This window comes from Camarhynchus parvulus, chromosome 2, assembly GCF_901933205.1.
Source record: "Camarhynchus parvulus chromosome 2, STF_HiC, whole genome shotgun sequence".
Lineage (NCBI taxonomy): Eukaryota > Metazoa > Chordata > Aves > Passeriformes > Thraupidae > Camarhynchus > Camarhynchus parvulus.
The window spans coordinates 86,278,320-86,293,650 of NC_044572.1; the positions used below are offsets into that span (position 1 = coordinate 86,278,320).

Genomic DNA, 15,331 nt, shown 5'->3' on the forward strand with positions numbered 1-15,331 from the left:
GACCATGAGACCCTTAATCTCTCTGAAAACTCGTATTTGTTACTTTTTGGTAACTGTCACAAAAACTAAAAATTGTATCAAAGTCTGGAAATTCAGACCTATTTTGTTTCATGGTTAAGGCAGCAAAAAAAAAATTCTGAAAACACTAACTAGAATCTTATCAGCAGTTTGCTTCAGCTACACTGCACCTGAGATACCAGACCTTAATGTGGGTGTGCCAGTGCCAGATGAATTTATTACCATCTGTAAAATGCAGACCCCTCCTGGTGTAATTATGACAGTAAGTTAGTTTCATCTCTTAATCCATTACTGGCACACATACAGCTTCTTTTTATATACAAGAGTAATTGAATGATTCAGAAATCAAAAAATCCAATTGCTGCTCACGTCTCACTTTGGCACTGTATCTGGATGAACCACTTTACCTGCAAGAGCTGTCATCTGCAAATGTGTAATTTATGAGCACTTCATGCCAACTTGGCACAAGTCATACTCAGACATACATACTCCATTTTAGTGAGCTTTGAAAAGCATGCAAAATTAAAATAAATAAAAATCAGAGGACATGGGTCATGCTATGTGTTATTCAGATTAAAAATGAAGAAACTTCTGTGAAATGCTTCAGCACAGCTGGCCTACTTTTTTTATTTTTGGGTAAAAGCTCCTTCTACTAAGTTCTGTCCCTAAGGTAGTGATTTGCTTGTAGACTCTACAAGGGAAAGGGCCACCTTTTCATGGTTTCGTGAATTTTTTCTTCTCTTTTACAGACTGGCCATAAAAAGTCTAGAGCATTCCTTTCATAACTACTGTAGTTTATATCAAATGTATGTCCACCTGAATTCAGGTGCACTTCACAGAGCCTGCAGGTAAAGTCTGCTCACTGTTACTGACACAATGAGATTTCAAAAATTTCAAACTAATGCTGCAGCAATCCCAGCTGAAAAGAGCCCTTCAGCTCAGATCATGGATTTTTTGACCTTGGAGTTAATTTGATTTTCTAGATCTTTCTGCTCCCAGAACACTGGAGGAAAGAAGAGCATATGGGCTGAAATAAAGAGAATTTGAGTTACCAGAAAGATTAGAGTAAGCATATCATAAGCTCAGAAGAGGGATTTTCTGGTTATTATACTAAATTTATATGAACAGGCATATGAACCCTGGCTTGTGAATGGGCATGAGAGTAAAAACTAGGAAAAAAACCCGGCTATTCATCTTTGGAAAGTTTGCAAGAAATAGTGTTTCTCTAAATTCCTTACAAAACCCTTTACAATCGATACAACAGTTTATAATCCAATTAAAATGCAAGCTTGGTAACGGGAACACCCTCAGCCAAAGACATTTTCTTATTTTCTTAGACTAAGAAAATAAGAATAAGATAGAATAAGAAAAATAGAATAAGAATAATAAATAGAATAAGAAAATTTCACTCTTTTGTCATCTTCCTCATACCACTGATGTTTGGTGTTTTCCCATATTCTCTCAGTAGACACTAAAAGGATTGTACTACATCTTTGTTGCAAACTTTTCTGTACAGAGAACTGACTAATTCAAAATGATGCTTTAAGAGACCTCAGCTATTCAGTTTCTCTTGGGAATACAACCATCACATTTTAAAAGAGAGTTCAAAGTATAAGAGAAATGCATTCAAAACTTCACAGCATGGTTTCACAATTTATCTTCAGAACAGGTTAGCTCAGAAGTGTCCCAGGAAAGGAGCCCTTCCATTCCCCTGTTCCAAGGATTCACTTCTGTCCTAGATGAACCTCCCTCTGTCTACCTGCCAGCACAGTCTTCATTATGTGCCATGACCCTTTCTACAATGAATTCAGCTTTTTCATTTTTACAGTGAATTCATGACAATGGTTACACGATGGTTCATGACAATGCTTACAGAAAGTGCCACGACACTTTCTACAATGAATTCAGCTTTTTCATTTTTACAGTGAATTCATGACAATGGTTACATGATGGGTTAGTTTTAACAAAATAGCTCAGGTCTCCACTCCCCAGCCAACTCACGAGCAGTGACCTAAATAGCTGCATTCCCACCAGGAAAGAACAGTGCACTCATGGCTGGAGAGCAAGAACATATCAGTGCTATCTTGCCCCAGCCGAAGTCAACACTCGCTGTCACCACAACTTCAAAACCAAAGAACTCTCTGTGGTGGGCAAAGAACTTACTTTCTTCACACACCACCAAGATCTGTTGCAAAAGACAAGTTGCCAGTGACAGCTATTGTCTTTGAAAAGATCAAAGTATTCTTCTTCCACAATGATTCCCCAAATTTCAAGTGATCACCAGGTGAACACTGAAGAATGAAATGACTTCAAGAAGTCCTTTTGAAAAAGACCTCTTAAGTTGTTCTTTGACTCTCTTTAAGGGTTCTGTTCTTTTAGGGATGAAAAGTGACCCTCTTTATATTTCAGTTTCAAATTTAAAATGAAAGTAAGCTAAGTGCACTAAGACAGATTCCAGCTACGAATAAAGCTGAAGTGGCAGGAAGCGTTTCTTGACAGAGTAAGATCATCTCAGGAGCAATATAAATATGCAAATTACTTTCAGAGATGACTCCATGACAAGATTTCAACAGTTTTGCTGCTGAAATTAATCCTTCCTCATGAATGATACAACTAAACAAAACAGCTCCAACATATGCAGGCTAGTAATGACACTAATCAGATAAAGTGATCGAGTCTTCTATCAAAGCATGGTTCCTCCAGATGGCATAACTGATGCAAATATTGCAAACACCTCCCAAGGCAGGACAAGGCTCCAATGACTTTATCAAAACACCATTAAAGTGTGGCAACAACTCTGAAATACATAGTGGCACACAGACTTTCTTCCCTAACAGAGAAATGTCTACATGCTGTGAAAAATAACAATTACTCTGTGAGAAATTCTATATATATTTCTTTAAAATGCCTTTGTAATAATTTTTAATTACTACTTTGATCTGCAATTGTAAGCATACAATTATTCTTCTGAGAAGCACATTTGAAAGGACCAGTTATTTCTAACATTTCCAGATTTTTATCAGGGAGTAGACAATTTTTACTAAGTGCAATACTGCACTGGTCTTAAAATTGATCTTGGAACATAACATAAAAAAAGGCAAACTTGTTCAGACCAAAGATCTGTCTAGCCAGCTTCCCATCTCCAGCAGAGTCCAGAAGCAGATATTAAGGGAAGAAAAGAAATAGACAAACCTCTTTAACAATAGCCCCTGAGCATTCTTCCAACCTCTACTTCCACCTCAGGGGATATTATGAACCTCATGGAGGCTTTCTAATAATTAATCTTCAATTAATGTATCTTCTTAGTCCTCCTGTTCAATCCTGCAAGTTGCTGCAACTCCAGTGTTCTTTGCAAGATCTTTTCCATGCTCTTCTGCCTGCTCCATGAACCAATGCATTTTTTTGGAAGTGCCTGGTCACTTTTTGGTGATGCAAATATTTTATCCTAGAAGGGACCATAGACAGTCCAACTCAGTCATCCTTTTTACACTGGTCCTGATTTTACAAACTTCAATTGTGTAACATCCTTTTTTCTAGGCTGAAGAGTCCTTCAGCCATTCCTCACAGACAAACTGATGCATGCCTTCATTTCTCTAACCAGTCTTGTTGCACTCCAGGCTTTTTGAGATTCAGGAACCAGAATGGCACACGGTAACTCAGGGTATAGGAAAATCATAGTTTCATACAATGGGAGTACTATTCTGCGTTTCTGTTTTCTATGTCTGTGGTAAAAAAATCTTAACATTTGATATGCCTGGCACATGTTTTTTAAGTATTACCAAGCACTGAGCTAGCCTGTGTACCATAAAATATAGCTCCCAAGTGATGAGAGTCAGCACAGCAGCAGTAATCAGTTTATGTGTGAAGTTAGGACTGGTTCTCCCCCACATGCATCACTGTCATCTACACCACATTTCATCAGTCACTTTACTTCCCAGACACTGCTGTCTTCTGAGTTTGTATACAATCTGCTGTACCCACAACTTCTCTGAGAAATCTGTCTCAGTGTCCCACCACTGTCATAGTAAAGAATTTCTTCCTTATATCTAATTTAAACCTACCCTCTTCCTGTATAAAGACAATATCCCATATCCTTGAAAGTCTCAGGAAAGCAATACTGTAAAAAGCCTTTATTAAATTTTGGTAGAACATAGCACACAGATGAACTTATTAAGGGTCTTGCTTGCCCACACTTCAAAAAACATGAGGAATGAGGCAGAACTTCTGTGAAAACTCCACTGATTCTCTGCAACTACATCATATTCACCAGGTGCTGGTTCCTACTAAGCCCTACAGTACTAATACCCATCCAGCTTACAAGTTTGTACTTCCTGGGTTTCCTGGAAGAATTTTTTTTTAATTTTGCCCCTGAGATTTCTGTAGTGACTTATCAGTCATTCCCAACAATTTGCTATTGCTCATTTAATCTGTTTTGTTCTAGAAGCTCTTCTACAGTCACTGTAATTTCCGAGAGATTCTACTTTCCATAAGAAAGCTCACCCATAAGAAAGGTTCTACAATGTGATTCCCTCTACTTACCTTCACAGCAATAAGCAAAACAGCATCAATTTACCTCCTCCCTGCAACAACCTGAGCCTTGGTTGCTGAGTACCCCTTGTCATCCCCTCAGCCCTCTGACTGCTTGTTGCTCCTGTCACATCTGAAAAATTATACTTTTGTTTAATACCAGCTGATGGAGCTTTGAGTAAATGAATCCAACTCAGCACCTATTCTAGGTGCTTTATGCCTATTTCTATCTGCTGAAGTTTATGATTCTTTCATTTCATAGCAGAAACTTCAGCTTTTAAGAGGTTAGTTTCTCATTCCCATGGCCTTTAATATTTTGCTGTTCAGATACGCACTCTCTTCCCTTCAGCTTAGTTATTATTAGCATGCACTGGCATTAATATTTATTGTTCTCCACATCACTTGTAAGGATGTAAATTCTTTAGGATTGCCATTTAAGCTTGAAAAGTTCATTAATGAGAGCAACAGCTGTCTTGAGTCAATACTGCTTGAGATCCACTGCAGTCTTCTATTTAGGAACTCCTAGGCTGTTCAGATTATTCCTATTGTAAAATTATGAAACACAAGCATAAAGAAGGGAGCAATTTCATAGCTTATGTTGATAGAGACAATAAACAATGGATTGACCTTATAACTTGAAAGACTGAAAAGCTAAAACTGTGATGTTAAATCTTTGAATTATCGGGAATCCTGAAGGTTTATATCAGACTTCATGCTGTCTTCTTACACTACAGTAGATCTGTATTTTAGACAGCAGAAATCTAACCAAGGTTATAATACCATATACTGCAACATTTAACACACATAAAGAATTATCAGATGTGCAAACATAGAACCCTGCAACAGTATACCAAAAATAATTCTAACACTACACTTTTATTCTCAGAAATACCTGATGGAATATCTTTTTCCTATATATTTAATTAAGTCTTTCAGCAACCTTTTTCTTTCCATCCCTTCCAGTTAGCCTGCCTTAGAAGCAAAGAGAAAAACTAATGGCTGATCCAAATTCCAGATGTAACTTAAGCATCACTCTCTTTACTAGTACAGTTTATGTTATTACCAATTAATCATTCAAATATTGGGTTTTGAGATATAGGTAACTTTTAAAAAGTTGCTATAGTAAAGAAAAGTAGTGTGTAAATACAAGTCTAAGTGCAACACATAATTAAGGGACTTGTACCTAAGATGCAGTGTAATTACATTAAAAATTGCAGGAAAATCTGCTCATGTGTTTAAATGTGCTCCCACTCACACATGCACTAACCCACATCCTCTGCATGTTTACAAATTATTTTCAGTCTTAAAAAACACTGGACAACCAGAGAATTACACATTAAAAATATGCACTAGGACAAACTACTGTTAGAACACACAAAACATGCCATCTGCAATAGGAAAGAAGCCAATGGCAAAGTATCAGCACTGTCCCTCATAAAGCAAGGAGTCCTCAGTAGCCTCTCAATGTGCTTGATCCCAGCCTGCAGGGCAGAGAGAACAGAACTGCCTGGTTCAGCATCAGGTTAGGTTATCACTTAGATAATCTTGTGAATTAAGGGCAGTAAACTGTAAAATTCAGATTAAATTTACAGACTGTGACATGCTTCACCAAAATTATATATGTATCATGAACATTTTTTCATAGTTTCATGTAAATTTCAGATTAAAGATTAAGTATGAGCAAATAAATTATTTTCTGAAATTTTCTTTGAAGATCCATTTTTCTTTGAAATATTCTTTGAATAACTGATTGAAATCATGTGTACATAAGGCAATTCACAGACATCTTTTGTGTTTAAGAAATATTTTCTATATAAAAGGAAATATGGGTAAAGACAAATCTAGGGTGGTTCTTTTTGCAAATATGAGAATATTTAAGACTAAAAAAATGGTGTGAGCAAGTCATGTGTTTATTGCTACTAAAATAGGTAGCTTAAAAATACTACTATCTACCCCACTAAGGTTATGGTTATTTTCAGTTTGGTTCAGCATAGGTACTGAAACGATGTGGCAACTCTTACAGATTTACAGACCACATTCTACTTTTTTTCCAATAACTCAACTGAAGCTTTCCTTTCTTCAGTGTAATGAAAAACAAAAAATAAGTGTCTGTTATTCCCAGTTTTAGACTAGGCAATTACTTCATTAGAGAATCATACAATCATTTAGGTTGGAAAAGACCTCCAACATCATCAAGTCCAACCTTTGACCCCTGTAAACTAAATCATAGCACTAAATGGCACGTCTGGTTGTTTCTTAAATGCTTCTAGGAATGTGATTTCACCACCTCCCTGGACAGTCCACTCTAATGCTTGACAACCCTTTCTGTGAAGCAATTTTTCTCAATGTCCAACTTGAATCTTCCCTGGCACTGCTTAAAGCTGTTTCCTCTCATGCCTGGGAGAAGAGGCCAACCTTCCCCAGCTGCAGCCTCCTTTCAGGAGTTGTAGAGAGTGATAAAGTCCCCCCAGGACCCCTTTTCTCCAGGTTGAACACCCCCGGATGCTCCTCATAGGACTCGTGCTCAGACCCTTCACCAGCTTCACTGCCCTTCTCTGGACTTGCTCCAGCACCTCAATGTCCTTCTTATACTGAGGGGCCCAGAACTGGACACAGCACCCAAGGTGCAACCTCAGCAGTGCTGAGTACAGGTGCCCTGCTCCCACTGGCCACATTGCTGCTGATACAAGCCTGGATGCCATTGGCTTCATGATTAAGACAGAGTCATTAAGACAATTGTTCAATTCTATTCCCATCTCATTAACATACACCGTATGTAAAGCTTGAAAAATTACACTAAGGTCCTATTAAATGCATTCCTGTGACATACCATTTCAGCAAGAAGTAACTCCTGCTACTAGAGAGCATTCACTGCATGCAAAATTGTGTCAAAACAAAATCAGTTAACAGTTTTCTTTGAAAAATTAATCTGAAAGAAATTATTAATGTTGCAGTAAAACAAACGAGATCACACATCTTGCCTTTTCTAAGCATTAGCTTATCATGCTGGAAGATTATTGTTTTCTGTGGGAATTGTATCATTGTCTCATTTTCTCCATAATCATTGCCAGAATGCCACAGTAAACCAATTAGATGTTTAAACAGCTGAGAGTTTTGTTTGTTTGTTTGTTTACATGCTAGCTCTTTACAGATCTCTTTAGATGTTGATAAATAAAAGTTGAAATTTTGGATGAAATTTTGGATGAAAAGTTGAAAAGTTGGATGAAATTAAGAACTTCTTTCATCCATCAAGACACTATTAGGTTTTTTTCACATCAATTTTTTTTTACTTTCCAACCAATTACAGCTAAGGATAACAATTTCCTCTTTGGAAACACGTAAAGTATTTTAAGTAACTTTTTTATAGCCAACGAAACATCTGATCAAATTTGAGGTGTGCATGGGCAAATGAAGAAAATGAAGCAAATAATGATAACCCTTCTCAAATTGAAAACAAACAGTCCTCATCTTCCTGGTGTTACTGAACAAACTTCCACTAACACATGTTCTAAGGCATCGCTCAAAACACTGATCTGGGTTTAAGACCATGTCACAATGTAATCAGGCCCCACCAAAACTGAAAGCTGCAGTAACTTTAAGCCACAGCCATACCCGTGTGCATGCACTCATGTGAAAGTATCGCACACACTAAATTGCACTGAGGCCGTGAGAACATGCAACTTAGCAATGTGCAATATCTCCACCAGAGCAAGCAGAATGGGAGCTTCAGGGAACAAGGGTATGGTGCATTCAGGAAGAGAACGACATGCTGCTCAGGGAAAGGAAAATGGTTCAGGCAAAGGTGTGCATGCTACTACTTGGAAATCCGTGATTTGGAGACTTACTGCTTCATCCATTCAGGACAAAAACAAAACAAAAATAAAAATCCGGACAAGAGCACCCCCTCCCTAGCTCAGGGGGAAAGAATTTAATTTTCCTACTTAAGCAGTAAAGTAGGTAACTCATGAATCAACTTTATTTTACGGAACCCTTCTGAACAAAGCAAATCTCACACTGTTATGGGCAGATAATGATTCTCCCAAAACTTCAAAATACTACATCATTAACTATAGTTACAGTGAAGAAAATCACTAACTACTCTTGGGAATTAAAATTATCTAAATACAGTAAACTCATCCAAGTGGTCCTCATGTTTCTAAAGCAAGTCATCTTCCTAATGATTTCCTATTCTGGCATAAACCTTCTACCACAGCCATCAGGCCCCTCCCTGTTTCCCTTTCTTCGTTCCTATGGCTGACTTTAAGTGGTTTCAGTGAAGTAAATCATGTATTTACTATATTCACAGGCAATTAATCACCTCTGTCAGTCAAGGGAGACTCACACACATGACAAAATATCACCCCTTTGTAATTCATCACATTTTTGTCCTGATATCCATTTATGTAATATGGAAAAAGGATTAAAAAAAACCAAAAAAGAAAAGAAAGGAAGAAAAATAAAAGTAAATAAAAAAGGAAGAAAAAAGGAAAAAAAAAGAACTGTGGAGGGTTTAAATGCAAAGGACAAATGAAGAATATATCAAGAATTAAAAAAGAGTAATGAAATGTGGCCACACCAAGAAAGTTAGAATCAGACTGAGAACAACCTGAGATTGCAAACCAAAGAAAAAAGAAAACAGATACACCAATTGGTTTGAAGAACCAAAACCATAGAGAACATAAGCTCTTTTACTGAGTCACTAGCAGTATTTGGAATGATTATAACTTTGCTAAATTTTTATTTCCCACCTCATTTACAGGCATGGGCACATGAAATTCCAGCATGGAATTTTGAATTAGTTGGTTGATTTGAAAGAGAACCAGTACTTCATACATCAGTCAGAAATCCCTGTGGTCACATATGCCATCAGTAGTAATCTTACTCCCAGATTTTTTACTGTGTTTTAGGGAGTCATCACATAACTACTGACCTTTCCTCTTCCCTGTGGATTAAATGCTGCCTTCCACAGATGCAAACAATGAGGAGACACAAATGCAATGTGTGACAACAAAGCACACACAAGTGTTTAGTCTAACATCATAGGAGCATTTTCAGGATGAAAGTTACTCAAAATTGGGAAAACTGGTTTATGACCAATTTGCAAATCTGTTTGTTCCATAGTCCAAACCCCGCCAGTTCCCATCTGGTTGGAGGCAGGCAGCACTGCCTGGTACAAAGGCACATATCTGGGGTAAAGGCAAATGCCCAGCTTACAGTCACATTCACAACACAGGAAAAGACCAAACTAGCAGCAGATCATTCTTTACATTGCCATTTGCCTTCCACTGCCAAGGGAGATGTAGAAAAGATTTCTTTTGCTGACTGTCAAGGGCTGCACGGCCCCTTCTTTCCCACTGTCCCTCATAAAAAGGGGCCTGAAGCCTGAAGGATTGGAGAGAGGAGGACCTTCCTTCCATCAAGCTGCTGCCTTCCCCACCTGGCAAGGGACACTCCCATCAGCTGTTCTGCCTTCCACAGATGGGAATGGACACCCATAGCCATGCAGAAGGTGATCGCCCACCATCACGCAAGCCCTCACTCCAGACCATCACCAGCATCACCCCATCACTGCCCTGAGTCACATACCACCAGCAGCATTCCCAGAGCTGGAATGTGTCCTGCTGAGCACACAGCAGAGCTCCTACAGCCATGCCCTTCTCCTGCCCATGCTCACCCAGATGGTTACTGTGGGAGGCTGTCACAAGCCTTGCTGAAGTCAGAGCAAATGTCAGTCACTGCTGTGCCCTGGTCCTCCTTTGAGGACAGTCACCTCCTCAAAGAAAGGCTCATGCTTTTCTCAGCACAACTTGTCCTTGGTGGAGCTGTGCTGGCTGGTGCCTCCAAGTGATCTGTCTTCCACAGCTCTGCCTTTGTACCACTAGGTTTGCCAAACAAGCTTTTGGCTCAGGCATAGCATGATGCTCTAGTCAAATCCCTGCTCAATCCCACCACCTGATATGTGCTACTGGCATTCTGCTTCCCTGGCATCCTGGATAAATAAATTTCCTATCAAAGGCCAGCAGGGCAATTCATCCCATGGTTTGCAGCAGGCAGTTCTTGGATTACACTCAGCTTCTTCAAAACTCCTGTAGCATCACCACAGCTGCATCTATTTTTCCCACTACTCAAGTTCAAATTTATAATCTGTGGTATTTTGACAGAAACAGTGAGATTCAACACTTGGCTCAAAGCAGCCTGGAAAGTTGCTCTTACCCCTATACAGTTCATAAATCTAATTGTGTGAACAAAGAACTGCCACTGTATTTGCAAATTCACCATCAAAGGAGTTAGAAAAGTATTTATAAAACTTATAGCTATTTATATTCTATAAAATAAAAACCACAGCACAGTTCTGATGAGAGAAACTGAAATGAGAAAAGGTCTTTGTTTAAGAGCTTGTTGGGTAACATCTTTAAATTAAGGGATTTCAACAGAAACAAGCTGCCAATTGCCCTCCTCTTCTTCCCCTCTTGCTCTTTTCCTCTTAAATAAATGGCAAAGCACACAAGGGAACAGACTTCCTTTATTACATCCAAGTTTCCTAGTGCTTTTCACAAACATATTTTAAGTAAAAGAGCACAGAAGTGACTAGCAACATGGAGGACGATTACTCTTACGTCATTTGGTTTATGAGCAACAGAGAGATTAGGTCTATCTCTTGCCAAGAGGATCCCTGCCCTCTAGACAGGACTAGTTAGATGCTGGCTTAGCTTTGTGCACATGGTATGTCCTGGTGAAGGGTGGTGGGAGCTGGAACACAGCTGGTGATCTTTGAGATTTATTAACTGAATCTTTTTGGTCTGTTGTCTTATATATCAAGAGTTCTATTATCATTACAGTGCAAGGATTCCATATCGCCAGAGCTTCATACCTCCTCGATGTTTGCTGCAGGCAGCTCCTGCTTAGAGAAGCTGCCTGCAAGAAACATCAAGGAGGCACGGACTCTTCCTGACTCTTCCCGGTCCTTGCAGTAACCATCTGACTCCAGTTCTCACCAATCCACTCTTTTATACCACTTGTATATTGGCTACAGGTGTGGCCTGTTAAGATCAGGCCTGCTCCTAATCTTTAGTAATTGGTTCAGCTGCAACTCTTTAGGGGACAAGATCACATTCTATACCACCTTCATTTACCCATACTGTATCCCCCTACATTGGTCAACTTGAAAGCATGGATATTTTGAGGGTGAATGCATATTGTGTAATGGTGTCATAATCTAATAATGAAAGCAAACTACAGATGTTTCACTCTTCAATAATTCATAGCACCAATGGAGCCTCTTCCATCCTACCATCAAACACTGCTCTCCACTTTGCATGCCATTTACAGATGAGGTGAAGAAGCCATTTTTAGGTTCCTACCACTGCAGCAACAACTCATCTCCAAAAAGAAAGAATAGTTGCTACTTTGGGACAGAAGAAAGGGCTTGAAGTAGCAATTGATTTTCATATGACAACAGATTGGGCACGCATAAATTGATGAGAAATTGTTACTACACTTGCCATATTTACATACTGAAGATCACAATAAGTTTTGAGTGCAATGCAAGCTAACTGAGAATCATTAGGATAAATCCTTAGGTATAACTGAGAAGTGAGAAACTTCTGAAAATCTCAGAAGAATCATTCCAAAGAATTCAAATAAGGCACCAAGTACAGGCTACTCCAATCAAATATGAGTGACTGATTCAGGCTACCTAAGTGAATACACAGACCGAGGTCCCTTGTGTATGACAACCTGCTTCCCATTCCACATTGTCCAAATTCTCCAGACATTGGCTTTTTCTCATCATATTCGCAAGTTACTGATGCATGCTGGCTCTTTCCTACTCCTTTTCCTGTGGCTTCTCTAAAATTATTTTCTTTCTTTCCTCCACTCCAATTCTGAGAAATACCTTTGGTCACCTGTATCACACACCTGTAAATTTGTAACTGCATTTAATACAATCATCCTCACATTGCATCCATGCCCAGATAAACCATATCCTACTTTTCCACACTGTTTGCCTCTACCCTGGGCTAAAGAGAACAATTTGTGAGACTCGTATCAGTTTCTAAATCCACTCACACTATTCAGAAAAGACAGAACTGAGATACTAACCATGTGATCAATGAAAACTCAATAGCAGTCACTCAAGAGAAAGGTTATTAACTTTTTGGCAGAATTCCAAATCTGTTGCTTTTTACCTGAATTGCCCCTTCATTTCAAATGACTACAGCAGTTAGCATTCTTGTTCAAGATCCTACACAACATAATACAAACTTGCCATTGTTAAAATGGCAAACACCTAGCAATGAGTTTGGAAACCAGCTCCAATACCTCTCCAGTTTAAAGCCCACTCATGTATTGTATGCATACACAAGATGACACAGAAAGTAGTGGTGTAAGAGACAATTGCTATACAGAATTCAGCATGAAGTCTGTTCACCTTGCCCAGACCATCAACTTTTTTGAAAAAGTACACTATGACTTAAACACCTTATATAAAATCCAGTTTATTACATTACCAGCATGTTAGTGTTTCAAGCTGCTAACAGGTGGAAGCTGATGATTCCAGTCATCACAGATGAATGCACCACTCCAAATGCACCATCCCAAAAATAGCTTCACTATGAAATCTTTGTGAACCATATTTAAAAGCATTAAAAAATTCTCCTTTAATTACTGAAGTAGTTTATAGCCAACACACAAAAATGGTGACTCAGCAGGAAACACTGGGGATGCACTCTGTAGGTGCAGCACAGTAGTGTTCCAAGTGTGATAAGGACAGCGCTCCCCTGGTGTTCCCTTTGATGCAATTTGGTTTATGGAGATCATGAACTAGATTTCTTTCAGGTGAAACTGAACTGGAAAATATTCTCCAGAAGCATATCTAATACATTCCAGGCACAAATGGGTACTTATTCTCCAATATTAGACAAAATACTTCAAACTAAACAATTCTGAAATGTGTACTGGTGTCAGGTCCTCCATTTCTACTGTTTTGCTACATGCATCTGCTCCTACTGAGCTGCACCAGCTGTTACTGCCAACACAACTCCAAACACTGCTTCCTGATGAGTTAGTGATGTCATGGATGCAGCCGTTTTACAAAACACTACTATTAATGACTGCACAGACCTCTGAAAATTCCAATCTAATTAACAATCAAAGGGGAAAAAATCATCAGTGCTAGGTTCTTAAAAGCATTTCTGCAACTCATCTTTGAAACACAAGCTGTTGCAATTGTTTATTATTTGCAGCTGAACATCAAATTTAAAGAAGAATTTTAAACAAAGGGCAAGAAATCAGCAATTTACCTTATTGCTTCCTCCACAGATTGGCCAACTATATTTGAGGAGGGACCTGGTTGAGACAAAGGTGTCAGGCTTATCACCCACTTTACTGGCTTGTAATATTCATCACTGGAGCTTAACAGGTAAAACAGTGTGGTCAGAAAAATCACCTGCAAAACAAATTGAAGTTTTGAATTACAAGGTTATAAATACAGAATAAGGGTATGCAGCTATGCTTCAGATATTGAATTTTACTGAAAAAGAAGAAGATATCTTCCACAAGCCTGGATTTAGAAAAACAGAGCTGAAAGAATTATTTACTCCCCTGCTCCAAAAAGGACTTAACATTTACAGCTAGACATTATAAAACTTCTGCCTCTGTTCAGCTTCTTTCCAAAGGCACATCTAAACCAAACAACTAGAGTGCTAATAAACATTATAGTTGTGGGGCTCTCTGGTTCTTTTTCGGCATGTTTAATCAAAAAATTTCAGCATGTTGCAGATCAAAAAATTGCTGAATATTTACATCTATTCTCCAAACAAGCAAACAAAACTGCAAAATAAATTTGCGCTGTCTCAAGAGTCATTATGCAGCTGGGTACAAGATATGAATTACACAAAAATTCACAACCATAAATTTTATGTTAAGCTGGCAATCCTAAGTGAATATTCCTCCTGTGAGTTTGATGATGAGTCTCAGAGGAAGTGATGGCAGTTCCACTGTTTCAGTTAAAAGACAAAACAATTATAATCAGTTTGGATTAGCTTCCTCTATGTTGCAGTCAACTATGTTTCTCTTATCTTCCAGTTAGTGGGCTCAGCAACTTCTTGGGTAAGAATGAATCACAGAACTGTGTCCATCTTGAAACAGAATACCTCAAACAAGAAAAATCCATTTTGTATGCTCCAAATGTAAACTATGGCTTATATTTGCTTTATGTACACGACTCAGATATTTTTTCTTTCCTCCCAAGATTAGAAAGAATTCTTTCACTTTCCTTGTTTCCAACCTACTTGTATTCTAGAATAAAACACATCTTAATCTTTTCTTTATGAGCCAAACAGCCTGATCTCCATAAGTCTCTTAGTTTCAAGCATTTTATCCACTTTGCAGACACCTCATGCTCTTTTCCTTCACTCCCTCTGAAGATGCTCAGAAAACAAAATGAAAATAGCATTGCAATATTTCATTACCAATCTCAAAATGACATCTGTCTCTGCTCCTAATTTCTTTATACTCAATAAAATGCTACTACCATTTTCCTCCTACTCTGCCCTCCCAAACTTAAACTTGAAAGTCACATTCAACTATTAACCTCTAATGACCCCCCATTCAAATTGCCATGTATTGGTTTAGGCTATATTCCATCTCCCCAGGTGTTTAACTTCTGCCTTGGGAGATAAACCAATCTAGCTAAAAAAACAAGTTATCATACTAGCAGACTTTAATAGCATGCTATTAACACTAATTTTGAGCTTAAAAAAATAATAACAATAATTAAGCCTTGCTT

General features: G+C 38.4%; 1 protein-coding gene across 2 annotated transcripts in view; it reads right to left on the reverse strand.

The window, feature by feature from the left end:
• TMEM245 (transmembrane protein 245) overlaps positions 1-15,331 on the reverse strand; it is a 78,844-nt gene that overhangs the window by 14,419 nt on the left and 49,094 nt on the right. For both annotated transcript variants that reach the window (XM_030967966.1, XM_030967958.1), the window contains one exon: positions 13,845-13,990. In XM_030967966.1, the coding sequence (XP_030823826.1) occupies positions 13,845-13,990 (146 nt within the window). The remainder of the gene's footprint in view (positions 1-13,844; positions 13,991-15,331) is intronic.